This window comes from Tachypleus tridentatus, chromosome 4 (genome assembly GCF_004210375.1).
Source record: "Tachypleus tridentatus isolate NWPU-2018 chromosome 4, ASM421037v1, whole genome shotgun sequence".
In the NCBI taxonomy this organism is placed as follows: Eukaryota; Metazoa; Arthropoda; class Merostomata; order Xiphosura; family Limulidae; genus Tachypleus; species Tachypleus tridentatus.
In genome coordinates, this window is record NC_134828.1 from 73563777 (window position 1) to 73588785 (window position 25009).

At 31.8% G+C, this 25009-nt stretch overlaps 1 protein-coding gene across 2 annotated transcripts in view; it reads right to left on the reverse strand.

The window, feature by feature from the left end:
* LOC143249434 (uncharacterized) overlaps positions 1 to 25009 on the reverse strand; it is a 51270-nt gene that overhangs the window by 18387 nt on the left and 7874 nt on the right. For both annotated transcript variants that reach the window (XM_076499273.1, XM_076499272.1), the window contains exons 2-4: positions 8814 to 9216; positions 1639 to 1796; positions 358 to 421 (exon numbers count right to left, since the gene is read on the reverse strand). In XM_076499273.1, the coding sequence (XP_076355388.1) occupies positions 358 to 421; positions 1639 to 1796; positions 8814 to 9216 (625 nt within the window). The remainder of the gene's footprint in view (positions 1 to 357; positions 422 to 1638; positions 1797 to 8813; positions 9217 to 25009) is intronic.

Sequence of the window (25009 nt, forward strand, 5' to 3'; positions counted from 1 at the left end):
ACATTGTGTAATAAAAACGTTTTTTGTAGTATCATATAAGCAAGAGTTCCATTATAGTATGATAACAGAATCAAACTTTTAGTTCATTCTGATTTTTGAGTATTTAGTATACAAAGGCTAATATTCTGCCTGAAAAGCTGGGTTGATAAAACAATAACAACAAAATATCTATGTGATATTGTGATATTTACATTATGCCATCTCAGTTCTCAATCTATCATACACTGAATACTTGGTAATTCTTATGTGTGATCTAAACTTTATTTACTCACTTTTAAATGAAAAGCATGACTTTAAAAAACTTTTTTAGTTTACAATAACTTTTTGTAGTAAGGTATCAAAAACAAACACTTCTACCTCTCTGTCTGCCTGGCGTTTCATTTCTTTTGCCTCATTCAAGTAGTTATTTGAAGAAAAACTTCTAAAATAAAAAGTTATTAATTTCTTTTTGTGCAAAAGTAAGTAAAAACAATTTCTAAAATAATTTTCATAAAATCTTCTATCCATTGATTAAAAACTTCTTGTAACAAAACAAAAAATTGGGAAAGAGTGATATGATGTCAATGAGTTCTTTTTTGTTTTAGATAAATGACACATATTCCTATAAGTTAACATTCTTTATACTTCATCCACAACAAGCTTAATAAAAATTCTATGAATAACCACTTCCAAAAGCATGGCTACTATTCTTTAATTTTTAACAAGTAGTATCAAATGTGGTGACATATTTCAAATCATATACATATGCAGATTAAGTATTAATATTTTTACTTTATTTTGGATAAAAATAATTTAAGGTAACCAGTTTTTTCTCTTCAATACCCTAGAGAGAAACTTTTTCAAAAAACAGTCTGTTATCACTGAAGAAATATAATTCAGACAAGCTATCATTTGTTAAAAATTTACAGTATGAAGTACAGAAAACAAAATAGTCCTATGATTGCATTTTATATGTAGCATTGTTTTAAGAAATCAATCATTTTAAAGTGAAAAATAAATACAAATCCTAAAAAATAAAAAACACTTATCCAATACCATAAAAGAAGTAAAGAAAAGTATTTGTTAGCAATTATATTCCATTCACCATTAAATATCTACTGCCAACAAAAATATTTCTTTGTCATTTACTTTAAACAAGGAGTATCAAATACATTTTACTGTGGAGAACTAGATTAATTAATAAGTGTCCATTCACGATTCTCTCTCTAACACAATGTTGTGCCAACTGCTAAGGGTTTAACAACATGAGCACTTGACTAAATGTTATTCTAAACAAGCAGTAACTGGTTATAACTTAAAGATGACTGGAACACTGTTGTGTTAAAATAAGTCAAAACATTTCATGGACAGGTTACAATTACTCCAAATCTTTGTTACTCACATTTATAAAATAATTAAAAACTTCTACAATATTGTTTTGTCTTAGAACTAAAAGTGAAAACATTACTGGAGTTCACTATTCTAGAAATAGATGGAAGATCGACCAAACAGTTAATGTATATGTGTGTGTGTGTGTATATATATATATGTAAACAATGAAGACTATGGAAGTTTTAATGTAATACAATTTAATTATAGTTTGTAAAGCAAGCCTCTCTTTATTATTAAACAGTTTTTTTAAAAAAACCTTTAACTTACTTCATGTGGTGATCCAAATAAAGCTTATGTTTAAACACTGGCAATTCATGTCCTTTATTATTATTATGTTCTGAGGACTGGATATTGTTAACATGGCTGCTTTCACCATCTTCCTCTTGAGCAGCTGAACACATCTCCTTGCAGCTATTCAAGGTTCTCTGTTCACAAAAATGTGGTATGTATTTATAACATTCACATTGTGCTATAAAAAAAATATATCACAGTTCTCACTTCAATAAAATAACTATAAATTTTAATTGCCACAGTTTCACTCACTGAAAAATTGCCTTCAATGCAAATAGTCCTAAAAAATAGAAACTGTGAATACAAATCAAGAAACTATGTTGTAACTTTAAAAAGTGCTTAAAATAGAAATGTATGTGTCACAGCACTACCATTACAATGATCAGTTCAGGAACTTTGAATCTCATAATTTTCCCATTAAACTTTTGCTCTACAGAGATTCTAGTCTGAAACAAAACCTATGCTAAAAATGTAAAACAAAAATTAATTAAATGCATACCAAATTCAATATACATACTGATACAATTTAACATTAAAAAATGCTAAAGTTTCATGCTTTGCATACTATAATAACTATGCAACAGAACTTCACATCTGTATTGCAGTTTTCTCAGAAAGGGTTAGTCTTAGGTATTACACACACTTCCAAGTCATCAGACATCACTCATATTGGTATAACAGAACTTTCAACTATGTAGTCACAAGGCATAAAGAATGACAGAGTAAATGTACCTAAATATGTAAATGGCTAACACTGATCAGGACAACCTTCTGTAGCATACAATTAATGAAACATATTCTTTGTTTCTGAAATTATTTTAGTTTTTAGTCTATGAATTTCAATTTATCATCAGAATAGCATTTTAATTTTCCTCCAACAGTTCTATAATTTCTGGAATACTGGTTTTCAACACATCAGTCATTATTAATTAAATATTATTTTATTCATGGAACAGTGTAATAACAAAAGATTTAATATTTTTCTGAAATAATACCAATAAAACCAGTGCATATTTGTATTTTGGATTACAGGAATCAGTCCTTTTAGAGACAAAAAATTAAATTAATGTACTCTTTCATTATTTGATCCAGCACATTTTGTATAATATTTACAATTGTAATACCTATTAGGCAACATAAAACTAATTTATAATTACTTCAACTTACTAAACAAATACAACTTTAATTCCCTCAATTTGTTAGTGGACACTATGGAATCTGTTAGTCACCAATAACACCAATACCATATTCTAACAGAAAATTTTCAATCAGAATCATAACTTTTCACATGTTACATCTAACAGAATACATCTCTTCTTATTTCTAAGCAACATCCATAAAAAACTACAATGCACATTTTCCTATTGATTATCAATGATATATCTGCTTAATTCTCAACCAGCTCCACAAAGTTTTAATACATTTTAACTTTGAAGTTAAGCTGTACCTCTAAAGTTCTCTAATATGTAAAGTATTATAGAGGTGACTTACTGTTCAGCTGGTGTTTTTATTAAGGTCTTTTTCCTTTTACTTACTATGAATAAGTGTACCTATATATATATAATAGTACTTGCTATTTATTGCATGTCCATGTAGTTACTTTGCTGAGTGTGGATGGATTTTCACCAAAATTGGTATGGATGTTCATTAAGTACATAAGGTGGTAGATAAAAAAATGCAATTTTGCACTTTGTGTTTTGTGGTTTCTATTGGCATTTTTGCATGTTTTACTACTACTTTGCCTCCTGTGGAAGGATCTTTACCAAATTTGGTATGAAAGTTGATTGAGTCTATTGGAAGTTATATACATATTTTCTGTTTTGCATTTTGTGGTTTTTATGGGCATTTCTGCATTTCCTACCATTATTTCATCTCATTTGACATGAAGGTTTGTTGGGTTCGTGTAAGGATACATTCAAATTTGTGGTTTCACAATTTTGGTTTTGCAGTTTTTGAGCAATTTTTACAATTACATATAATGGAAACAACCTTTTATTTCCCAAGATAACCTTTCATTAATCATGAATTTACATAACTTCCATCTAGGAAATGGATACTCCAGCTTGTATGAAATATTGTTTTTACCTTTATGTTCAAATCTGTAACACATTTTTTCAGGACATATGTACAGCTTTATCAAATAACTCCATATTAAAATTATTTCCTAAAAAATCCAAAACAAGTCTCTCGAGTTTGTCTAGCAGATCTTCTGGTTTTGTAACTCTGTCAGTTTAAAGCATTGATATATGTGCATTTTCATGTAACAATAATCAGAATTTAATCTACAAATAAAGCCATTTCAGTGTTCTGCCTACAAAATTTTCCACTACAATGTTGTCAAGTTGAATTTTAAAACTAAAACTGCATTTCAAACTTGCTGACTCAATGAGCATTTTACACATTTAGTACAATTATAATTCAAACTTAATGAGAAAAAAATCTTCTAAATAAAGAATAAATTTCATTAAAAAGAAAAATAATATATAAGAAAACCTTGGGCTTAACATATGAAACATTTTTTTTTTGGTTGAGGTATTCTGTATTTGAATGCACAAAATTTATAAAATTAATGACATTGTTTTGCTGTACATTTAAAGTAATTAATACATTTAAGTGACCTGCTTAGACTAACCAAACATGGAATTATCAACAAATCTGATGGTCATGTGGGGTGTCTCATGGCTGTAAGGATAAACTAAAGTAAGTTAAACTTATTCTACAACTCATTATGTACTCAACCCTTGTGAACAAAATTAAGGTAATCACTGGATGTGGGGAAAATAAGAATGTGAAAGTAAGCATCCAAAGATGTCTACCTTTATCATCTGAAGAAATGGGGTAAATGCCCACCAAATAGCAAGGAAAGACTCCATGACAAAACATGAAAAATCAATAAAATGACTGAGATTGGAGAGATTTATGACAAAAATACAGTCTCCTGTCTTTCTGAAAACTACAAACAACCAGAAAAAGAATCTTGATGAAGGATGAGTGACAGGTTTGATAGTGTACTTGTGAAAAAGATCTTGAACTGCTTCAGACAGATACTGGCAGGAAGCTGGATCCCTTAGAAGAGGGAAGATAATACTTGAAGGCCCAAGAATCTGTCTATTATGAAAGTGATCTACAGGTGAACAAACCTGGCCAAACATGTTTCAACCATACCAGAACTGCCAGTACTGTAGGTGGCAGTAGACACAACAATGAGCAATCTGATGGCTAATCACCAAAACCTACAAGAAAGCGAGAGGCAAAGAGAAGTTACAAGGGCAAAAGCTGTGAAATAAAAGAAACCAATTATGAAAGGGAGGAGTAGTGATGAACAGCTTCCACCTTGGACTCCCATGTGTCAGAAAGATTTCCAAAAACCAATTAGTATAAAAATGGAGTACTACAAAAATCATGCAAATAAGAAGTGGGCATACCTAAAAGTGCATACCTACCCAGTAGATTCCAACAACAGAGAAGCCAAGTTTGCAGGGAAAGGGCAGAGGAAGACAAGTGCACCAACAAGTAGAACAGAAGAGAAAAAGTAACCACCAAAAACCCCTCAGATTAATAGTGGATAGCCTCGGACAGGAAATAGATTGAGGAGATGTAAAACAAGAGGGTGGTGAGGGTGAAACGGAGATGGAGAAATAGGGTAGAAGTATCAAGATCAGAACCCCAAACCTGAATAAAAGACTGTAAGTTTTACGAGTCTAGAAAAGAAAATTCCAAATAAGGATACGATGATGCATAGGAATCAATCAGAGGCACAAAGCAAAAAAAGCATGCTGATCCCAGAATGTAACTGTGCTTTAAACTGACCAGCATGGACTTTGATATCTGGAGAGGGTGTAAAAATAAGGTAATCCAAGAAAGGGATAACATGCAGGAGAGAAGGAAAGGAATCATAAGATGCAGAGGATACAGACAAAACGTAACAAACCTGGGACACTATACTGAAAAAAGACAGAAAGAGGTCTTGGACAGAAATGGCAAACCTTTTTGAAAATGTGTGCCCAAATTGGGGATAATATTTGAAAACATTCTTTCATGTGCCCATGGTAATTTTTAACAGCAGATTATCATTTATTATTATTCTGAATTGTTTTGAAAGAAAAAGCTTTAGGAGTTACATATTGTTAATAACTATAGTAGTTCACAAGAAATAAAATAAATGAATTTGTATCAATAATAATGGATTTTTTTAAGGAAAAAGAAGGAGTCTTCATGCTTAGTTATGTTCATTGATTGTTTTACTATAAATAAAAAGCATTTTGTGAAATGATAAGCTTTGGTTCATATTATGTAACATAAAAAAAATCAAAAACGAAGGTAGGGAAAATAAGCATATTTTACTCTTAGTGAGACTTCTGCTGTTGCACCAATGATGACAAATATTTATGTCAGGCTTGTATTTGGTTGTTTTGAGAGCTATGCATGCAGCACTAGTTTTATCACCAAGTCTATCACTGCAATTACATTTGCAAAGTTCATCATTGAAAAAAATAAGTTGCATAAACATGTTGATGAAAATAATGTTAACACTGTCATTGCAACATTTTTCAGACAGTCAAAAATTTCAGGAATAGAATTCCTGAGTTTCAGAACCTCATTTTTTGTGTTATTCCAGTTAATAACTGATCTCTTTCAATATTTTCCAGTTCAGTTCTTAAGCCAACAAATTTTTTTACTCCAAACTGAGCTGCTTTGTAAATCAATCAGTTGTATCTCAAAATTATCCAAGTCAATCCGCTGCAACATTTCCAAATTCAGGTTGTCTAACATTACAATGTATGCATATTTTATGAATTTTGCAGTTTCTTCAAATAACCTGAACTTATTAAACCTTAAAAATAATTGTTAAAAGTTGTATTAAAGATGCTTGAAATTGCATTTGCAAGCTTCAAATGTATATTTTCTCATCAATTTCAAGATCTGTCACATGTTTTTTAAGTTTGGGAAATATTTAAAAGTACCATTATAAACATCACATTTAAAAATTTTCAGGTAATTCTTGACAAGAAAGTTTTTCATTTTTCAAAACAGATGAATTTCATTCAAACACAACAAATCCTTTAGGACAGAACCTCTACTTAACCAATGAACATTGTCATACATAAATAGTCCTGTGTACACCAAATTCACTTCTCTCAGTAAATTCTTATATTGTCTTTCTTTCAAAGCATGCACTGAAATAAAATAAACCACCTTAGTTACAATTTCCATCACTTTTTCAGGCTCCTTAAGGCCAGCTTTTGCACACAAAGCTTCCTCATGTATAATACAATGAAAGCCTACCAGTGAATGTCCAATATATTTTGCAAACAGATTTACAAAACATGCTTCTTTACCAATCATTCTGGGTGCACTATCAGTTGTCATGGAAACTATTTTTGAAAGATCAACCTGTCAATTGGATAATTCATTTACTACTGCCTTACATATTTCAGCCCCTGTAGTATGTTCAGATAACGTTACCAAGTTAACCAGTTCTTTGCAGATTTCATCACCCCTACAAAATCAAGTAATAATGGCTAGCCTAGCTGATGATGTAACATCAGTGCTCTCATCAAGACAAATGGAAAGGAATTTAGATAAACCAATATCTTTGTTAGTTGTTCTGCTATGTTTGTTTTCATCTTTAATACTCTATCTTTTACTGTGTTTGTATGTTTTTGTTTCTTTCCTGGCTAAGCTGACATTCTGATATGCTGAAAAGTGTACATAAAAATAAAAAGTATCTCACCAATTAACTTAAATATGATAATTTAACTTACCATAATACAACAGCAGGTGAAAATTTTTGTCTTTGATGTAAAAATTTATAATTAATTAACTGAACAAAAATATATGCATGCCATGCTAAATAACATAGTTTTAACAATATATATTTCATATATTTATTGTGAAAAAATAAACATATATTTACCATTATTATCACTAAATATCCAGTATTCACTCACAAAAAAAGAAGAAGAAAAATATAAGCAGAGCCAAGCCAATACCAACAGTTTACTTCTAATTTTACTCAAGTACTGATGTGTACACTTGGTCTGTGAGGAATTCAAAACGTGTTATCTGATGTCACATGTTCCTGCAAAACTGGCACCAAGAGAGTGTGAGACATCTCCTGTGAACATTTCTCACTGCTCCTGGGTTGGAAAAAAAATCATTCGCTGCTGCATTTGGTAATAATGATAATCATTATATATATATATTTATTTAATATGGGTTAGCATTACAGTTTAAAGAATTAAGAGGCAGCTCTACATGCCATTTGCCAGTAAAAGTTTTCCAAGTGCCATGGATTTGCACAGCAATGGAAGGAGGTGGGAACAGGTTATCCAAATCTTCATCATCTTGACCAAATTTCCCAGGAAATGTTATGTTTGGTGTTGAATCAGGAGACACAACAGGTCACATGATGAACTCTAACTCATGGCAAACTAAGACCCAAAACTCTCAGCAGAAAGCGTGGAGCCCAAAACCTGATAAACTACAGGTTGAGATTCACTGGTAGTACTACTAACAGTAGTTGTTATTGTAACTTAAAATTGTGAATTTAAAATTAAAACTAAGAATGGAAATTTTCAGACAAACCTTCAATATAAAGTTGATGTAGAGAAAAAAATAATAAGCTGGAAGTTACAATCAGTTGTTCGAAAACTGCTAAAAATAAAACAAACAAATCAAGAATTAGATACATCTGCACTCTCATATACTAAATTGAAAATGTAAAGAGGGAGTCCACTGAACCAGGAAAGTATATCACACTCCTATTGGTTTGGAGCTACCACACACTTTTAGTATGTGGCAAGACATAAGAGTATCAAAACTAGCAGCAGCACTGAACAAGAAAAGCTATTAGGTGAGAAGATGCAGAATCTCATGTCAGAATTATTAGTTACAAGTATAAGAAGGTAATGTTAGCACTAAATTAAAAAGAAACAACTTAACAAGAAGTTTAAGTCTCCACATTAGTAAATTCAGTTATAACCAATTTATAACATTCTATATGCATTATTTATATTAAAAACAGAATGTAGATTGGAAGTAAAAGATATTTTTTTCACCTAATATAAAAGTTATTTTAAAAATAAGTTAACAATGGTTTATCCAAAAAAGAATAATGCTACATTTTTCTCAGTTCAGTTTGTCCTTACCTCATTATGTGACTTCTGACTGCTTTCTTTCATAATATTATTTTTGCATTTTTTACTGTCCACACAGCTCAAGTTCTTTTTGCTTCTGTATTTCTCTATACCTCTGCAACTAGCAAATGTTTCATTGTTATTATTTTTCACTTTCTTGTCTCTTTCTTTATTGGAAGAATGAGGTATTAAAGTTTCTGTCACATTATTCTTGCAATGCAATGGTTTTTCTTTCAGCTTGGACCTTTTAGTGACTTGATCCTTTTTGTCTTTGAGGTGGCTTCTACCCTCTGAACCCACACTGAGAACACTCTGGTGGCTAGAATATGAACAAACTGAAAGACTAGCTGGACTATCACAATTTCTTGAAGATTTATAATGCCAGAATTGGTCCCTTTCTGTTAGTGCATTTTTTCTGTGAAAAAAAATTCTTATTTTAACTATAACTAGAAAATAATATGTTCCACATTTCATCAACATTTACAGAAAATAAGATATTCTTATCCAAAAATAAAAATTTATTTGAAACTTGAAAATATTATAACTGTATGTAGGAAATTTAGCCAATTCCCTCTAGGAAGTGATTATATATGTTTGTATCTCATAAACTAAATGAGTAATTAAATTACCAATAAATTGAATGTCAAAAATAATCAACTTATTGAAATTAGGTTCTTCTGATTATCTACTGTTTTAGCTTACTCCAATTATTCAAGTGATCAAAATACTGCCATTACGTATTTTATTGTTAAGCTCAAACCTACATAAAGGGAAAGAGAGACTCGTGACTTGAGGATCTCAGAATAAATTCTCACTTTTACTTAACTTCATCTCACTCTCTTTGTTAGTGTAAACTGCTAAGGATATATTTCATGATCACTAATTCTGAGCTGCATCCACCACAACCTCTTTGGCTACTTAATTGTTAAATAAAGTGTAAATGTATTACGTTTTACATTCATTTATATTTATAATTTCTAACTGCATAACTCTAATGTGATATAAGCAGATGCAGCTCAAGAGTAAGGGATATGTGCACCTCTATTTGGGATGGGTAATTGTTGTGGGGGTGGGGATTAATGTCTGTATTCTTTAAAAGTTATATAAGCAGGTATGGACTAGGCAAGGGAATCCAAGAGGTTAAACTATCTTAGCAATATTTTTCAAAAAAAAAATTAATAACTGTACTATTTGATGTTGTGTACATTGGCACAGATCTAGTAGGGTCTGAAACTCTCCATTCTGTTTATCAGAACTCAATAAAAACAGTCAGATGTCCTTACATATCATATAGCATAAAGAAAAAACATTAGATGTCAATTTTTTTATTTGATTGGTCATTAATTACCATAGTAGTTATTTTAAGGTTTTCTGCAATCAACAGAATTTGAGCCTATAGCAAGCCAGTTATGGCTTCAGCCAATAAACTGATTATTTCTAAGCTAATACAACAACATGAATGTCAATTAAGTACCACCTAGCATATTTTCCTGCTCTGTCTGTTGCTACACACTCTAACAATGAGCACAGACTTTAAAGATTTGTTTTCATCATATGTAGTGTCCTTTAAGGCACCTACAGTTTTTATAACATATTCATTACAACGTCAATTTTTCATCAGTTAGAATTTAAATTCTTGTGTGTAAGACATTTTCATATCATTAGTGTTTAAAATAACTGAAAATGCAAGTGATATAATATTATAAGTACCAATTTAAAAGAAAATATTAAAAACAGGCAAGCTGTTTACTAATGTACTAATTCTATTTATAAATAATTATGATCATTTAATTTTAATTTTAAAATTGAAATTTTCCTCTTAATTGTTTTTATTTTCACATCAATCACATCAGAAGTAATAAAGATAAGTTTTGAAATCACTGGATTATAGCATGGTTGAAATAATCATTTTCAGAATATATTAATATTATTTTAATTTTGACTCTTTGTACTTTACTTTATATGGTCAATATTGATTTATTCAAAATACTTTATTATTATGTAAAACAAATACTGAAAATTTATTGTTTAACATTCATAATGTGGGTGAATTAATACGTGGAACTATACATGTATTTTTTACCTGTGTTAAAATACTTCAATTTGTGAAATTTCAGCCCTCTTGCCAGAATTTTCATTGGGCAACAGTGTACTAAGCAATAAAAATTAATTAAACTGTGAAACACTACTTTTAATATAAGTATTTAGGCAACAGTTGTAACAATAACCAACAGTGTCAATAAACGTATAGAATTATGATGAATACTCAACATAAATGCTTTGATATAATAAACATAAGGAAAATACAATTATAGGTATCATATAAGAGAAATTTTTCAACTTCAAATAATATATTATAAAATTAAATGTTTAATTTTGCATTGTAACCATGACAGATAAAAAGTTGCATCTTTTATTAGTGATGTCCATACAGTGTTGAATAGTTATTGGCCATTGTTTTGATTGGCCTCCAATAGTAGTCCACTGTCTTATGTTTAGATGGCAATAGCTTCATTGTTTTCTCTATGTTTTGTGTTTTATTCTCTGTCTATTTTTGTGGCATTTTTAAAGTCTATCATATAGTCATATTTCTGAATGTGAATAACTGATGTGTTTAAAACATAAATCTTAATATCTCTTTTGTGTTCTTCGTGTATTTCCCAATGTATTGTTTGTTACACTCACACCTAGTGCTATAAACCACATTCTTTATGAGAACTGGAAAGTAGGAATTTTACCTCCATAAAACTGTTGCATAGTATAGGAAGACTTATGAAAACTACAGTGATGTAAGTTTATTCATTATTTTATGCAGTTTTTCTCTTAGGCCTGGTATGTATGGAAAAATATACCTTTTTCTTTGCTTTGTGATTTTCCAGTTGTGGTTCCTTAATACAAATTATTCAAATGTACCATATAACACATACTGAATCATTTTATTTAGATAACCATTATTCCTGAAAATCTTCTCAAAATGTTTGAATTCTTCATCTAGGTAAAATGAGGAGCATATACTCGTAACTCTAGAGTTTAGTGTTTTGATAATCCCAGTTTTGATAGCTGTTGTATGGCATAAGTGAAACCTTCAGATACTTACTTAAGTTTTCTTACAATAAATGGTAGTGGTCAACTTCTCCAAACATATGTCACTGAAGAATGGAAGGGTATTATTGACTTAAATTTCTATGGGAAATTCTATGCTTTTAAATTGGTTGTTCAGATGAGTATAAAGCTTTTGAGCTCTTCTTCTCCACGAGTCCATAAAATAAATGTATATATAAGAGGTTGATGAAGATACGATGTTAATTGGTGTGTTCAAAATGCTACATGAATATTTTTGCTACTCAAGGTGATATAGATGCACAAATTGGAGTACCTATCTAACATATTATAAAACTGTCCACTCCAATGGGAGTAACTTGCATTGAGACAGACGTCCCATAAGATCATGGTGTTTGGGATGTTAATGAAGATTCTTGTTAGAAATGTTGTCATTTAATTGTTTGTGTATTAATTCCATGGTATCTTGGTGAAAAGTGAAACTACATTGAGGCTAGCCATTATTCTGTCTTTGGATATTACCTGGCCAGAAATGTGATTAATGAATTCTTAAGAGTTTCTAACTGAATAAGCCAGACCTATTGTTAGAGGTTTTAGCATGCTAGAAATAGGTTGGCAAACCTATATAAGATACAATAGGTTGCATGGGTATATTAGGTTTATGTATCTTGGTTTATGTAACCGTGTCGATATTGAATGGTGGACACATAATCTTTTGTACAGTGTCATGCTTATTTCCTTCTTATTTGTCGTGTTTCAAAGTTTTTTATTTAGTCTTTTTTTCTATGTTATGAGCTGGATCAGAAGATAGTCTTTAGTACGTTGTGTCCATTAACACTTCTTCTATCTCTTGCTTGTAGTCACATCAGTTTATAGGTACTGTAGCATTTCCTTTATTGGCAGGTAATATAACAGTGTCTCTATCTTTCTTTAAATCACATATAGCTTGATGCTCCTCTTTAACTAGATTGTGATGAGGTTAATTGTAATGATTTTTGGGCTTTTCATTAACAGTTGTAAGATCCTATGTATTAGTGACTTCTTGAGTAGATGCAATGATGTCAGTAAAGGGTATTTGTTTTGGAGTAGGAACAAAATTAAGTCCATGAGATATTATTAAAATGTTTGTCACTTAAGTCTACAATATTATGCTTATTTCTCTCTATTCTCCTGTCACATTTAAATAAGTTTTGAAACTTACTACTTTATTTGTATTTGACCTTATGATATCCTCAGTCTGCATGATTCCAATAATTGTCATGATATCCTTGTAATTTTAAACAGCTACCATTTCCTTGGTTGTAACACTGATTGCAAAAAACCAAAACAAAAAATAACTTCTGTATCAAGATATTCTTTCATGAAGAATAGCTTCTGAATGCTGTTAGATAGTTGAGATATACTTGTTTACAATACGACATTTTTAATCAAATTAGGTATCACATCTGATGAAGAAGGTTAAATGGCTTTTAGTTCTTGACAGTTTAATGTTCATATTTTCTAATTGCTTCAAAAAGATCTAGATTATATCATCCATATTGAGTTGATACATATTTTTGTTACCTGTTAACACAGTAATGCTATTTACATGAATTGACTTTCTACTTTTATTCATATTAATTTCCTAATGCCTTTAAAACTTTATAAAACATTATCAACACTGCATGGACACCACTAATAAAAGACATAAGGGCCAGGTTTTCTGAAGTGTCCAATCTGATATCACCAATGTTTCAGGGCAAATTTCTCTCGGTACATATCTAACACAAATATATAATAATATCTAAATGGTAAACAATGAAGAGACTTTTCCAAACATGTATAATGTGTTGAGTTTAAGTTTTTTCCAGCAAACCACAGAAATAAACAATGGTATGGTGTTAAAAGTAGCATATCACCAGCAGAAATTTCAAATTCAAAGCACTAAACACAAAAAAAAACATTTTAAGTATAACTGAAACCTTTATTGTGATTACTTAGTAAATATACATGTTTTAAAAATTTGTTATAGGGTGACTGTACTATTAACTTTCATATAAAAAAATATTCAAAATAACAAGTCATTGTAATTGTGTTATCCTTTATGGTTCTTTAATTTCAAAACAATAATTACAAATTTTTGAGTAAATGGAAAGATTAAAGTGTAAAATCAATTGAGGAGTTATATGATTTGATCATACCCCAACACAGGGTATCAATAGTTTGGGTATGTCCATTTGAATCTTGTAATAAAATTAGTTTTTTTTAAGCATGTAATCCTCTTTACACATATATCTAGTGTAGATACTCCAATTACATTATTTTGTTATATAATTATACACAATAGTCAAGACATTTGTTATTATCAATAACTGAAAGTGTAAATTCCATCTCTAAATAAAAATCCCTGAACATGAAACTGCATGAATTCCTTTATATCTTTTCCTTTACTTCAGTTTTGTTATAGAGGAGTATATACAGAGTTCATAATACTTTTTATACTATATTTACTTCCCATCATGTGCAGATTATTAGAGTAGGATGAATTTGAAATGTATTAGTCATAAACTAATTCATTTTCTGAAAGAAAAGTCTCTGAAAATGGGATTACATAACAGATGTGTATCTCTTTAACTGTATAACTAACATTCAAGGGGCATGAGTGATAGTAGTTTTAGGTTTAAATAACTGACAAATTACAAAGCTAAATATGCAAGTACTAATTTAGGGTTTGTTTATAAAAACAGGTAATTGGGGACATGGTGAGATACATGTAAAGGAGTTCACAGAATGGGTAAAGAAGATCACCATTTTAATTCAACTCCTTGTACATACTTTATACTCCTTAGTGTAATGACACATTACAATAAAAACTTGTGTTCATTATCTGTGGAATTAGTCTAATACACAATAACTATTATTTTCGGCCTGCTACAGCTGGGTTTACTGTAAAAAGAGATCATTAATTTTTTCACCTATCTTTGCAAATACACAGAGGTAGTAACCATTCCAGTGATGGGTTTCATATCTGTATATTTAGAATAGATGGTACACAAATTTGGCAGATGAAATATAATAACTGAAAAAAAAAAAAAAAGCAGAAGGAGAAACCTTAACACAAATGGTTTTCTCCTTATTATTCTAGGTTCAATATATAAGCTGGTAAAGAACACATGAGATACAATAGCCATCTTCAAGGTGAGTTAATATAACAGAATGTAGTCTAACTGGTGGACTTTTGCCTAAAGGTTTATCAGTAGTTGTATTTTCAAGGAATGTATAACACACTCATATGAGATTCTTTTCAACACTTTATAGTTTAAAAATGGGCACTTAAAAATTCTGGCACATAAACCATATTTTTCATGGTTTCAATGTAAAAGTAAACCTTTAATTTTATAATGTATTATCTGAAGTTGAAAAATTCCTTTATTTTTTATTTCTCTATATGATACCTATAACTGTATTTTCCTTATGTTTATTATATCAAAGCAATTGATTTATATTCTATATTCATCATAATTCTATAGGTTTAATAACTTTGTAAGTTATTGTTATAGCTAAATACTTATTTTAAAACAGTGTTCCAGTTTAATGAATTTTTATTGCTCAGTACATTCTTACCCAATAAACACTCTAGTAAGAGGGCCAAATTCTCATAAATAAAAATGTTTAAAGTAGATAAAAGTTTTTGTATAATTCAACACACTGAAAATTTGATTACAGTGTTACACAACTAACTTTCAAAAATTAACTAGCACTATACCTTTATAAAAAAAAAATTATACTACAGCTCATGTGAAATTAAACACTTTTGTTACCTGTTAATAGAGTAACTATGTTATCTCAGACTTTCTAGTTTTAGTCATTCATTTCCTAATGGCTTCCCAACTTTAAAAGATAAAACTTTATAAAAGATATAATTTTTAAAGGAAAATGTCTGTAATCATAGCATCCCAAAGAGTTGGGAATATTCTATCTACTTCCATCTACCATAATCCCAAACATGAAAATAAATAAACAGATAGCACAACACCCAAATATTCAGCCAATTGTGAGCATGATAAACATTCCTAAAACATTTAAGATTTTAAAATAATACCATAGTAGAAATTTTGTTAAGAACCACACTTAGTTTCTACCCCTGCTAGAGACCAAACCTCTGCCCTTTAAAATATTTCAAATAACCAGGAACAATTAACCTTTACTCAATATAAGGTGGGAAAGTCGAGACATACCCAACTACCAATGTTGACTCTTTAGGTCCAATACACTGAACAAATCTTCTTTCAAACAGCAAAATAAAACTTAAAACTTTTATTTATAAAATATAGATGTCCTTTAAATACTAGCATCTTCTTATGACTGCAGAAATAAAGGCACTCATTTCATTTTAATAATTTAAAGTATTTATTATGAAATATTTTGCAACTTTAATAATTTCTTAACTTTTATTACCATTTCCTTTTAATTTATCTGCTAATCAATAAAAAATGTTAATAAATGAAATACTGTTGTTACATAGTTAAATATTGTTTTAGTACAAAAATAACTATTAAAAAAAAAACAAGAGCTACACTGAGGTAGACAGACCAAGAAAAGGCAAGTTAAATTATTGTCTGCTACCAAGAATTGCAAACTCCATGATGCTTTCTATGAAAATAATACTTAAATTTAAATAATATTCACTATGATTACTAGTGTTACTTCTTTTAGTACAGGTTATTTAGGAAAGATTTAAGCAATCATACTTAGTTCTTTCAATATTCAGAAAAACACACATACCCCTCAACTCACACCTGGAAGCATTGCGTTCAAATCCCAATCGATTTTGAGATTTTATGTTATTATCATTATTACAAATTATTGCACATACATCAACCACTTTCAACACCATTACAGATTAAATCTGGTGACTGAGAATGTCGTTAACATTCGAATTAAAATATGGCACATTTGGCATATAACAGCCTATGATTTTCACGTAAAACCTTTTAGCACCATGTATGAAATAACTTCTAAGCTACAATTCTGTATAAAAGAAAAATAATTCTGAAACAGTGCAATAAAAGAAATCTCGCTTAGCAAAAAAAAAAAAAAAAGATGTAAACAATTGGCATGATAGATTCAAGAAAGTGTAGCAAAAAATTTGGATAACTGAAGTACAGGGAAAACATACGCAGTCAAATGAAGCACCTGAAGAAATAATATTGATGCTGAAAGGCACGCAAACTGGTGTCCCCCCCCCCATGTCTTCCCAATACGTTGAACAGGAGTTTCTGATAAAAAAAAAAAAACGGTAATTTAATTTCTCATTCTCAGTCTATCCACCCTAAATAGTACATGTCGGTATGTTTTATTAAAAGAAATAGCTATTTCACAACTAAAACGGTATTTAAATATTTATAACAAGTGAACTTCATTATAAACAATATTCAGTGATTAGCAGATAAATTACAAATTAGTGATTTTAAATGTTGGGAAATTATTAGTGTGATAATATTTTGTACTAAACATTTTAAATTATTAAAATATAAATCTTTTACAAACGAAATAGTTTCTTTTATTTCTCTTTTGTAGTCATACGAGGACGCTAGTATTTCAAGGGCGTCTTAATTCTGTAAGTACGAGCTTTAAAGCTTACACTCCCATCCGAAAATTGATTCGTTGGGTGTAGTGGGTTGTAGCTGAGTTTGTCTCAGCTTGTCCGCTGATGCTTGAATGAGGTTTAGTGAACTATATAGTTATATTCACTTCGTAATGTGTCTCTAAGGGATGAAATTAAGGTTAGTTCTTAACAAAAGTTTTATTATTTTAAACTTTTAAGAGGTGACTATGATGCCCTCAACGGTAGACGGTGAATAGTAGTAGGTGTTAAAACATTGAATGTTAAAGCACGGAATACCGAACCTCCAACTGATATTCCGCGAGATATTTATTTGCGATGTTTTGGGTTGTGTCTCGTACACGGAAGATTTCTAACGCTTTTGGATGTTACGCCCACAGATATTTCCACCTAAAACTTGTACATTTTATATTTCGTTGAGATTCTTTTTTAATTGCTTAATTTAAGTTGTCGTTTAAGAAATTAAAATATGAGTAACGACGTGTTTCGGATTTACATTAATATCTTGGTTGTGAATTTTATACAAATATCCGTAATTCTACAGTATTGATTTTATCGCATATATAAAACTAATGCAATTTATATAATTAAATCCATTTTATTCATTTCTACATAAAATAACTTCTATTTTTGTATATTCTGTAAATGTATGAAAACATAAATAAAAATAATTGTATCTGGGGTACGATAATGGCCTAATTTGATTAAGCAAACACATTTAACACATCATTAGAGTAACGGTGTGGTAACTACTACCATACGTTTATGTAAATATTTCTTCACACCTCCTTTCGGTCACACTACATCTGGCCCGGCATGGCCAAGCGCGTTAAGGCGTGCGACTCGTAATCTGAGGGTCGCGCCAAACATGCTCGCCCTCCCAGCAATGGGGCGTTATAATGTTATGGTCAATCCCACTATTCGTTGGTAAAAGAGTAGCCCAAGAGTTGGCGGTGGGTAGTGATGACTAGCTGCCTTCCCTCTAGTCTTACACTGCTAAATTAGGGACGGCTAGCACAGATAGCCCTCGAGTAGCTTTGTGCGAAATTACAAAAACAAACAAAAAAAAACACTACATCAAGCAATATGCATGAACTTCATTATTATCGGTTTAAACTGCGTCCACGCTACCCCTGTAACTAAACTCTGCATATCCCAGCTTTATATATTTTTTTTTTTTTTTTTTTTTTTCTTTAGCATCAAACTATGCTTATACTGAACTCTAGCAGACGATATTTAGTTTTGATTAAATGCTAGGAAGTTATCTCTTACATTGCATATAATTATTGTCTGTTGCAGTCTTATATTCATTTATTAATAATTACTATTTAAATGTATAATTCATTAGTAACCTTAATTATAGTGATATACAAAAATTTGTTCAAAACTGAGTGACAGCATGACGTAATTTTACAAATATAAAGTTAAGTGAAACGAATCGTTGTCAGCCGTGATATGTGCAAAAAGCAGGAAGTACACAATGAAAGAAACTCTGCTTAACCTTAATTTTCTTAATACAACTAATTTGCACATTTTTAATATTCAGTAAATTGATTAAACTTTTGTTTGGCTGACATTTAAATGTAATTCTAAAATAGCTAACGTCCCACTCAAATATACTGATAAACATGTACAATAATACTCTATCTGGAACGGAATGGCTGGAAAATGATTTTACAAATTTATTTCTAAATTTATACGTTACAAAATCTAACGTATAAGTCTAATGCACTCTTTCAAAGCTTATCAGCACAACTTTGATAAGCCAACCAAAGAAATACTATCAGGCCTGTTGTATTATAATGGTTATGATTATATAATACTTATGGTGATTTTAATACGTTTTAAATTTACCATTTAGCAACGAAAATATGTGTAGTTCCATTAAGCAACTAACCTACTGTATAATACCGGATAATAAATTTAGCGCAGTGCCACAATATTATTCACTTACCTACATTTAGGTTAATACATTGTGAAAATAGTTCGCGTTTAAATAATATAAAGTGTGGAAAAAATGAGCAAGTTAATAATTTGTGGTTTCTAAATGTTAAACAATCCAGTTACATTGCGTTAGTACAATTTTACATATAAAGTTTGGCATTAAAAAAAAAAAAAGGAGGAAAATATAAATCGGGTCTGAAATTTTCCATCCACAAATTCTGTTACTTCAATTTGGAACTTGTTTTCCTACACAAAAACTACCAATAAATTAGCCAAAACACGATCTAAAGCTCCAGTACTGAATACTACTGGTCGTAAGGGGCATCCTGCTTGATGAACTCTCAGAAGATACCTCATGATATTCCGATAGTCTTAATATATCTTTCTTCAGTTGTAATAAATATCCTCTTCTGTCAATAGGATCATAATGTAATTTCAAAACTTTGGTAGAATCACTTACAATTTCTTCTTTTCTTGGTTAACATTTACCTACGATGACAACGTATTTCCTACAGATGCCACCTCTCTAACAGTTTCTCTCGACTTGTGCTGCATTATAAATTATACATACATTAACTTCTTCCAATAACATTACAGATTAAATCGGGTATTTGAGGTATTGGTTAACATTCAAATTAAAAGTTGGCATGTTCAGCATAAAACAACCTATGATTTTCAAGTAAAAAAGTTTAGCATCTATGAAATAAATTCTAAACTAAAATTCTGCATAAAAGAAAAATAATTCGGAAACAGTGCAAGAAAGCAATATTCGCTCGCCACTAGCCTTGATGTTCTCACGTAATTTCTCATACTATAGTCCATACTAAAGAATAAACATGTGACAGCCATCCGTCAACAAGAGTACAATACTTAGAGAGGTTGACTCCCACCATACTTTACAGCATTATCAATCACTTCGAGATTTGGTCCAATAGACCCACCGGAAGTGGGAAAGGATATAGGTATCTATCGGAAACATTTTCAGGGAAGGAAATACTATGCCTTACTTCGTCTCGCATAATAGCTACAATCCCTTACTGATATTGTGAAGAGACTAGTGCATAAGTTAAGTTGAGCAATTTTTGGAAAACGATGACAGAAAATTCGTAGAGTGTGATACCCTAATGCATACTGTCACAACCGTGGAGACCCACACCTAAATTGTACCAGTTCTTCTCCCGTTGTAATAACGGGTCAGTAAAGTAGTCGGAAAATATGCCCATTTTAGGCATGATCAAATCTGTTATTGGATGTCAGATGGTGTAAAATGGCTAGGGCACATGAGACCACATTCAGTGGGTCAGCTCCAGTCCAAACAAGATGAGATTGGGTATTGTTTTCCGATTCGCGGTAGGAGAAGGGTCCCAACCATCTCAATTGGGAATGGGGCATGCAATCATGGTGGGTCAATTACCGTCCAAAACCAGGAAGACATCGGGAGTTTATCATCCAATCCAGGATAGAAGGAAGGTCGTTATCAACCATATATGAGGACTTGTGTTAGCTGGTCGTGCATTGATACAACACCGGACTTGGTGAGAACCGACGATTAGGTAACATTACGATGAGGGAAAGTCAGCCAGACGGGTGAACTGAATGTAGTGAATGTCAGGTTTTCATAGAACCAAGTTCTTTATAGTAGGTATCTGTGACTTGATGCCATTGAATTTGAACAACAAATGAACAGCACACAATCCATTTGTTTTAAAATGAAAACGATCAAAACAAATCAAACGTATGTGCAAAAATTTGTATCAGTGACTGTTATCACAGTTGTATACAGAACTCTAAACAACTTTCTTTTTGGTCAAAGTTCACCGAGGCAGGTTTAATTATTTTAAAATCCCTTTTGACAAGGCATTTTTCTGTACTGTTATAACAATATAATTAGTGATAAATTCACTTACTTTAGCCTGTGGGTTACCAAAGATGTACAGAGCTTTAAATAATTATTTTACGTCAAAAGTCCATGGAGGCTTGTTGAGTTACTTCAGATCCCACCTGACAAAACGAACTATTCTTCTCTTTTCTGTTTATTATAATACAATGTGTAATTACAGCACTTAAAAGTCACCACTATACCCTCTTTATGGCTAAACTTGCAGTCTACATTTATATCTTTCTATAAATCTGTCTTACTTTTACTACTTCTTCATATCTGCGCGTATTTATATCCGACAGAAAAATCTAGAAATATCTAGCCCTCTAGCAGCAACAATATTGCACATAACGATAAAAACTTAGAAGGTTCGAGTGAGATAATGTTAACAATATTACAAAAGCCTAGTACAAATAAAATGCCTACACAGCATGTAAATCGTAAAGAGTTACGTTACAAGACTTAGCATAACTATCGCTTTTAAAATAACTTTTACACTCTTGTTATAAAAACTACGGTCATTAAATATTAAAGCACTAAATAAACTAAATAGGTAATAACTTAAACTCAAGTTCTGTATATCCAACAGTGGATTTGTCAAGTGTAAAACTAGATGGCATTAGATATGTTAGAGAAAAATGCTCACCACTTTTTTACTTTCAACTGAGTAGAAAAAGCCTCCATCTCCCCCCCCCCTCCGTGGTTACGAAGTGGGACAATAAGTGATTGTGAAAAAAAAGTATTTACCCATTAAAAATTGAAATCATGTATAAATGACAACAACCAGTGAGAAACAGCCATATGAGGAAGAAACGGCCAAATGGCGCAGGTATTGCACTATAAACACGTGTGTGCATAATTACCCACATTTTACTTTCAGGCTACTACAACTGTTAGAAATTGCTTCATTTTATGCATGTATTTTCTTAGAGCTTACCCCTGACATTTGATAGTGTTATTGGGAATGACGACATTGTCTAGCTTCATTGTGTTTTTAGCTAATTATGGGCTATTTGCTTTTTAAAATTTGAGTTTATCAAATGTTTGGACTTTTTTGGCTTTTAAGATGATGGCCCGGCATGGCCTAGCGCGTAAGGCGTGCGACTCGTAATCCGAGGGTCGCGGGTTCGCGCCCCCGTCGCGCTAAACATGCTCGCCCTCCCAGCCGTGGGGGTGTATAATGTGACGGTCAATCCCACTATTCGTTGGTAAAAGAGTAGCCCAAGAGTTGGCGGTGGGTGGTGATGACTAGCTGCCTTCCCTCTAGTCTTACACTGCTAAATTAGGGACGGCTAGCACAGATAGCCCTCGAGTAGCTTTGTGCGAAATTCCAAAACAAACAAACAAATTTAAGTTGATTTGTTTTATACCTTTTGGTTTTATTTTTATCCCAGTTGTTTGACACAGAACATTTTGTTTTGTACCAATAAACACCAACAAATAAATGCGTGAGGTGTAGTAGTTCATGAGCCAGCCTACACAATTTCTTATAATGGATAATGAAAGTGGTCAACCAGGGAAAAGACAAGAAGAGTTTCTGGTCGGATAAAACTTGGAAAAATTGGAACAAGAATTTACAGGTGACGACGAATAAACTCGCGAATATAGCTAGAAAGATTGGTAGCAGCAGAAAGATCAAGAAAGAGAAAACATTTCATGATGTACAAAAACACGGAAATGGTAGCTCTGAAAGGAAGTAGTGTGGGTGACATGAAACAAAACGCATACTGAACAAATATTATTAGGCATGAAACAGGAATGCAAATAAGAAATGGAGATGATGGAAACGGAAGTAAAAGCGATGTTCGCTTCACCGATGTCTTGGGGAAACCTTCTATTCAAGTAAGGAAGAACATGACATGGTGATATAGGATACGAGAGAATTTGATAGCGAAGACACCTGATTTACAATAACCAAATACGAAAAAGTAAGAAACACGTTCTGAGGGAGATGTGGTACAATGAGCAAGTAACCAAAGGTTAAAAGGAAGGAAGGATATGAACTACATTGTGATTCCAATCAGATAGGGTATTTGGATATGGCAGATGAATCAGGCAATGGGAATAAAACAGAGAAAGGGGTTAAAGAAAGAAATAAAAGGTATTAGACAAGGTTATCCTATAGCCAGCAATGGTGGAAACTGATAAACCATTGTTGAAGAGAATTAAATAAACCAGAAAGGTAGGAGACACTAGGTTGGAAAAATGAGAAACTATAGCGAAAAGACCAATTCCCAAAATGCGCCATTTTCTCTGGGAAACATTAAAAGGAGGTATGCTTTCCACATACAAAGCCTTGAAAAGGGCTAGGCAACATCTATGTGAGCATCAAAAGTGTGGTAACCGCTGCGTGAAATATGAGGTTGGTTCAGAAGGTACTGAGCAAGCAGAAGAGAATGAATGAATGGTTGGAGCAGGCCAGAATGAAGGCGACTAGAAAAACTTGACATGGAGTAGTTTTGATGAGGAAGAGAAAACAAGGGAAAAGGCAGATACGAGGATATAAGAATAAATTTAAAGATTTGTCCAATACTGACTGAAGGCATTCACCACCAAAGCTAAAGAATGGAGAACCCGAGGTCAGAAGAGGGGCAAATTGGTAGGAAATGCATCTAGAAGGGCAGTAACAAACATGAAACATAACCACTCCACAGGTGGAATCCTGTTGGGATGAGATAACCACTCTACTCCAAGATTCTGAACATCTGGGATATTACGAGATGACAAACTTGCTCTGGCTGGGCCCAAAAAAAGATCTCCAATATTTGAATAGGAATGGATACACCCTTGTCAACTGATATAAGAAACAACAGTCAAATCAAATCACGATCAATCAGGCTCTTACTAATGATAAGAAATAATCTAAGGCCCAACAAACTGCAAAAAGTTCCAAAAAGTTGATGTTGAAGGAATGTTCAATCATCATCCAATGACTGAAGATCTCCCAAAAATCCAGATATGCTCCCATCCTTGTAAGGGAAATATCTGTAAAAAGAGGCAAATTGTGATAGGAAGGAAGCAAAGAAATGTCAGCTCGGACAAAGTCAACTTGTGGGAAAAAAAAAAGATACGAGGATATAAGAATAAATTTAAAGATTTGTCCAATACTGACTGAAGGCATTCACCACCAAAGCTAAAGAATGGAGAACCCGAGGTCAGAAGAGGGGCAAATTGGTAGGAAATGCATCTAGAAGGGCAGTAACAAACATGAAACATAACCACTCCACAGGTGGAATCCTGTTGGGATGAGATAACCACTCTACTCCAAGATTCTGAACATCTGGGATATTACGAGATGACAAACTTGCTCTGGCTGGGCCCAAAAAAAGATCTCCAATATTTGAATAGGAATGGATACACCCTTGTCAACTGATGTAAGAAACAACAGTCAAATCAAATCACGATCAATCAGGCTCTTACTAATGGTAAGAAATAATCTAAGGCCCAACAAACTGCAAAAAGTTCCAAAAAGTTGATGTTGAAGGAATGTTCAATCATCATCCAATGACTGAAGATCTCCCAAAAATCCAGATATGCTCCCATCCTTGTAAGGGAAATATCTGTAAAAAGAGGCAAATTGTGATGGGAAGGAAGCAAAGAAATGTCAGCTCGGACAAAGTCAACTTGTGGGAAAAAAAGAATGAGGATGATAAGAGCCCAAAAGATCCCAAACGAGATATCACTGATCATGCAACACCCACTAAAGACAATATATGTGGA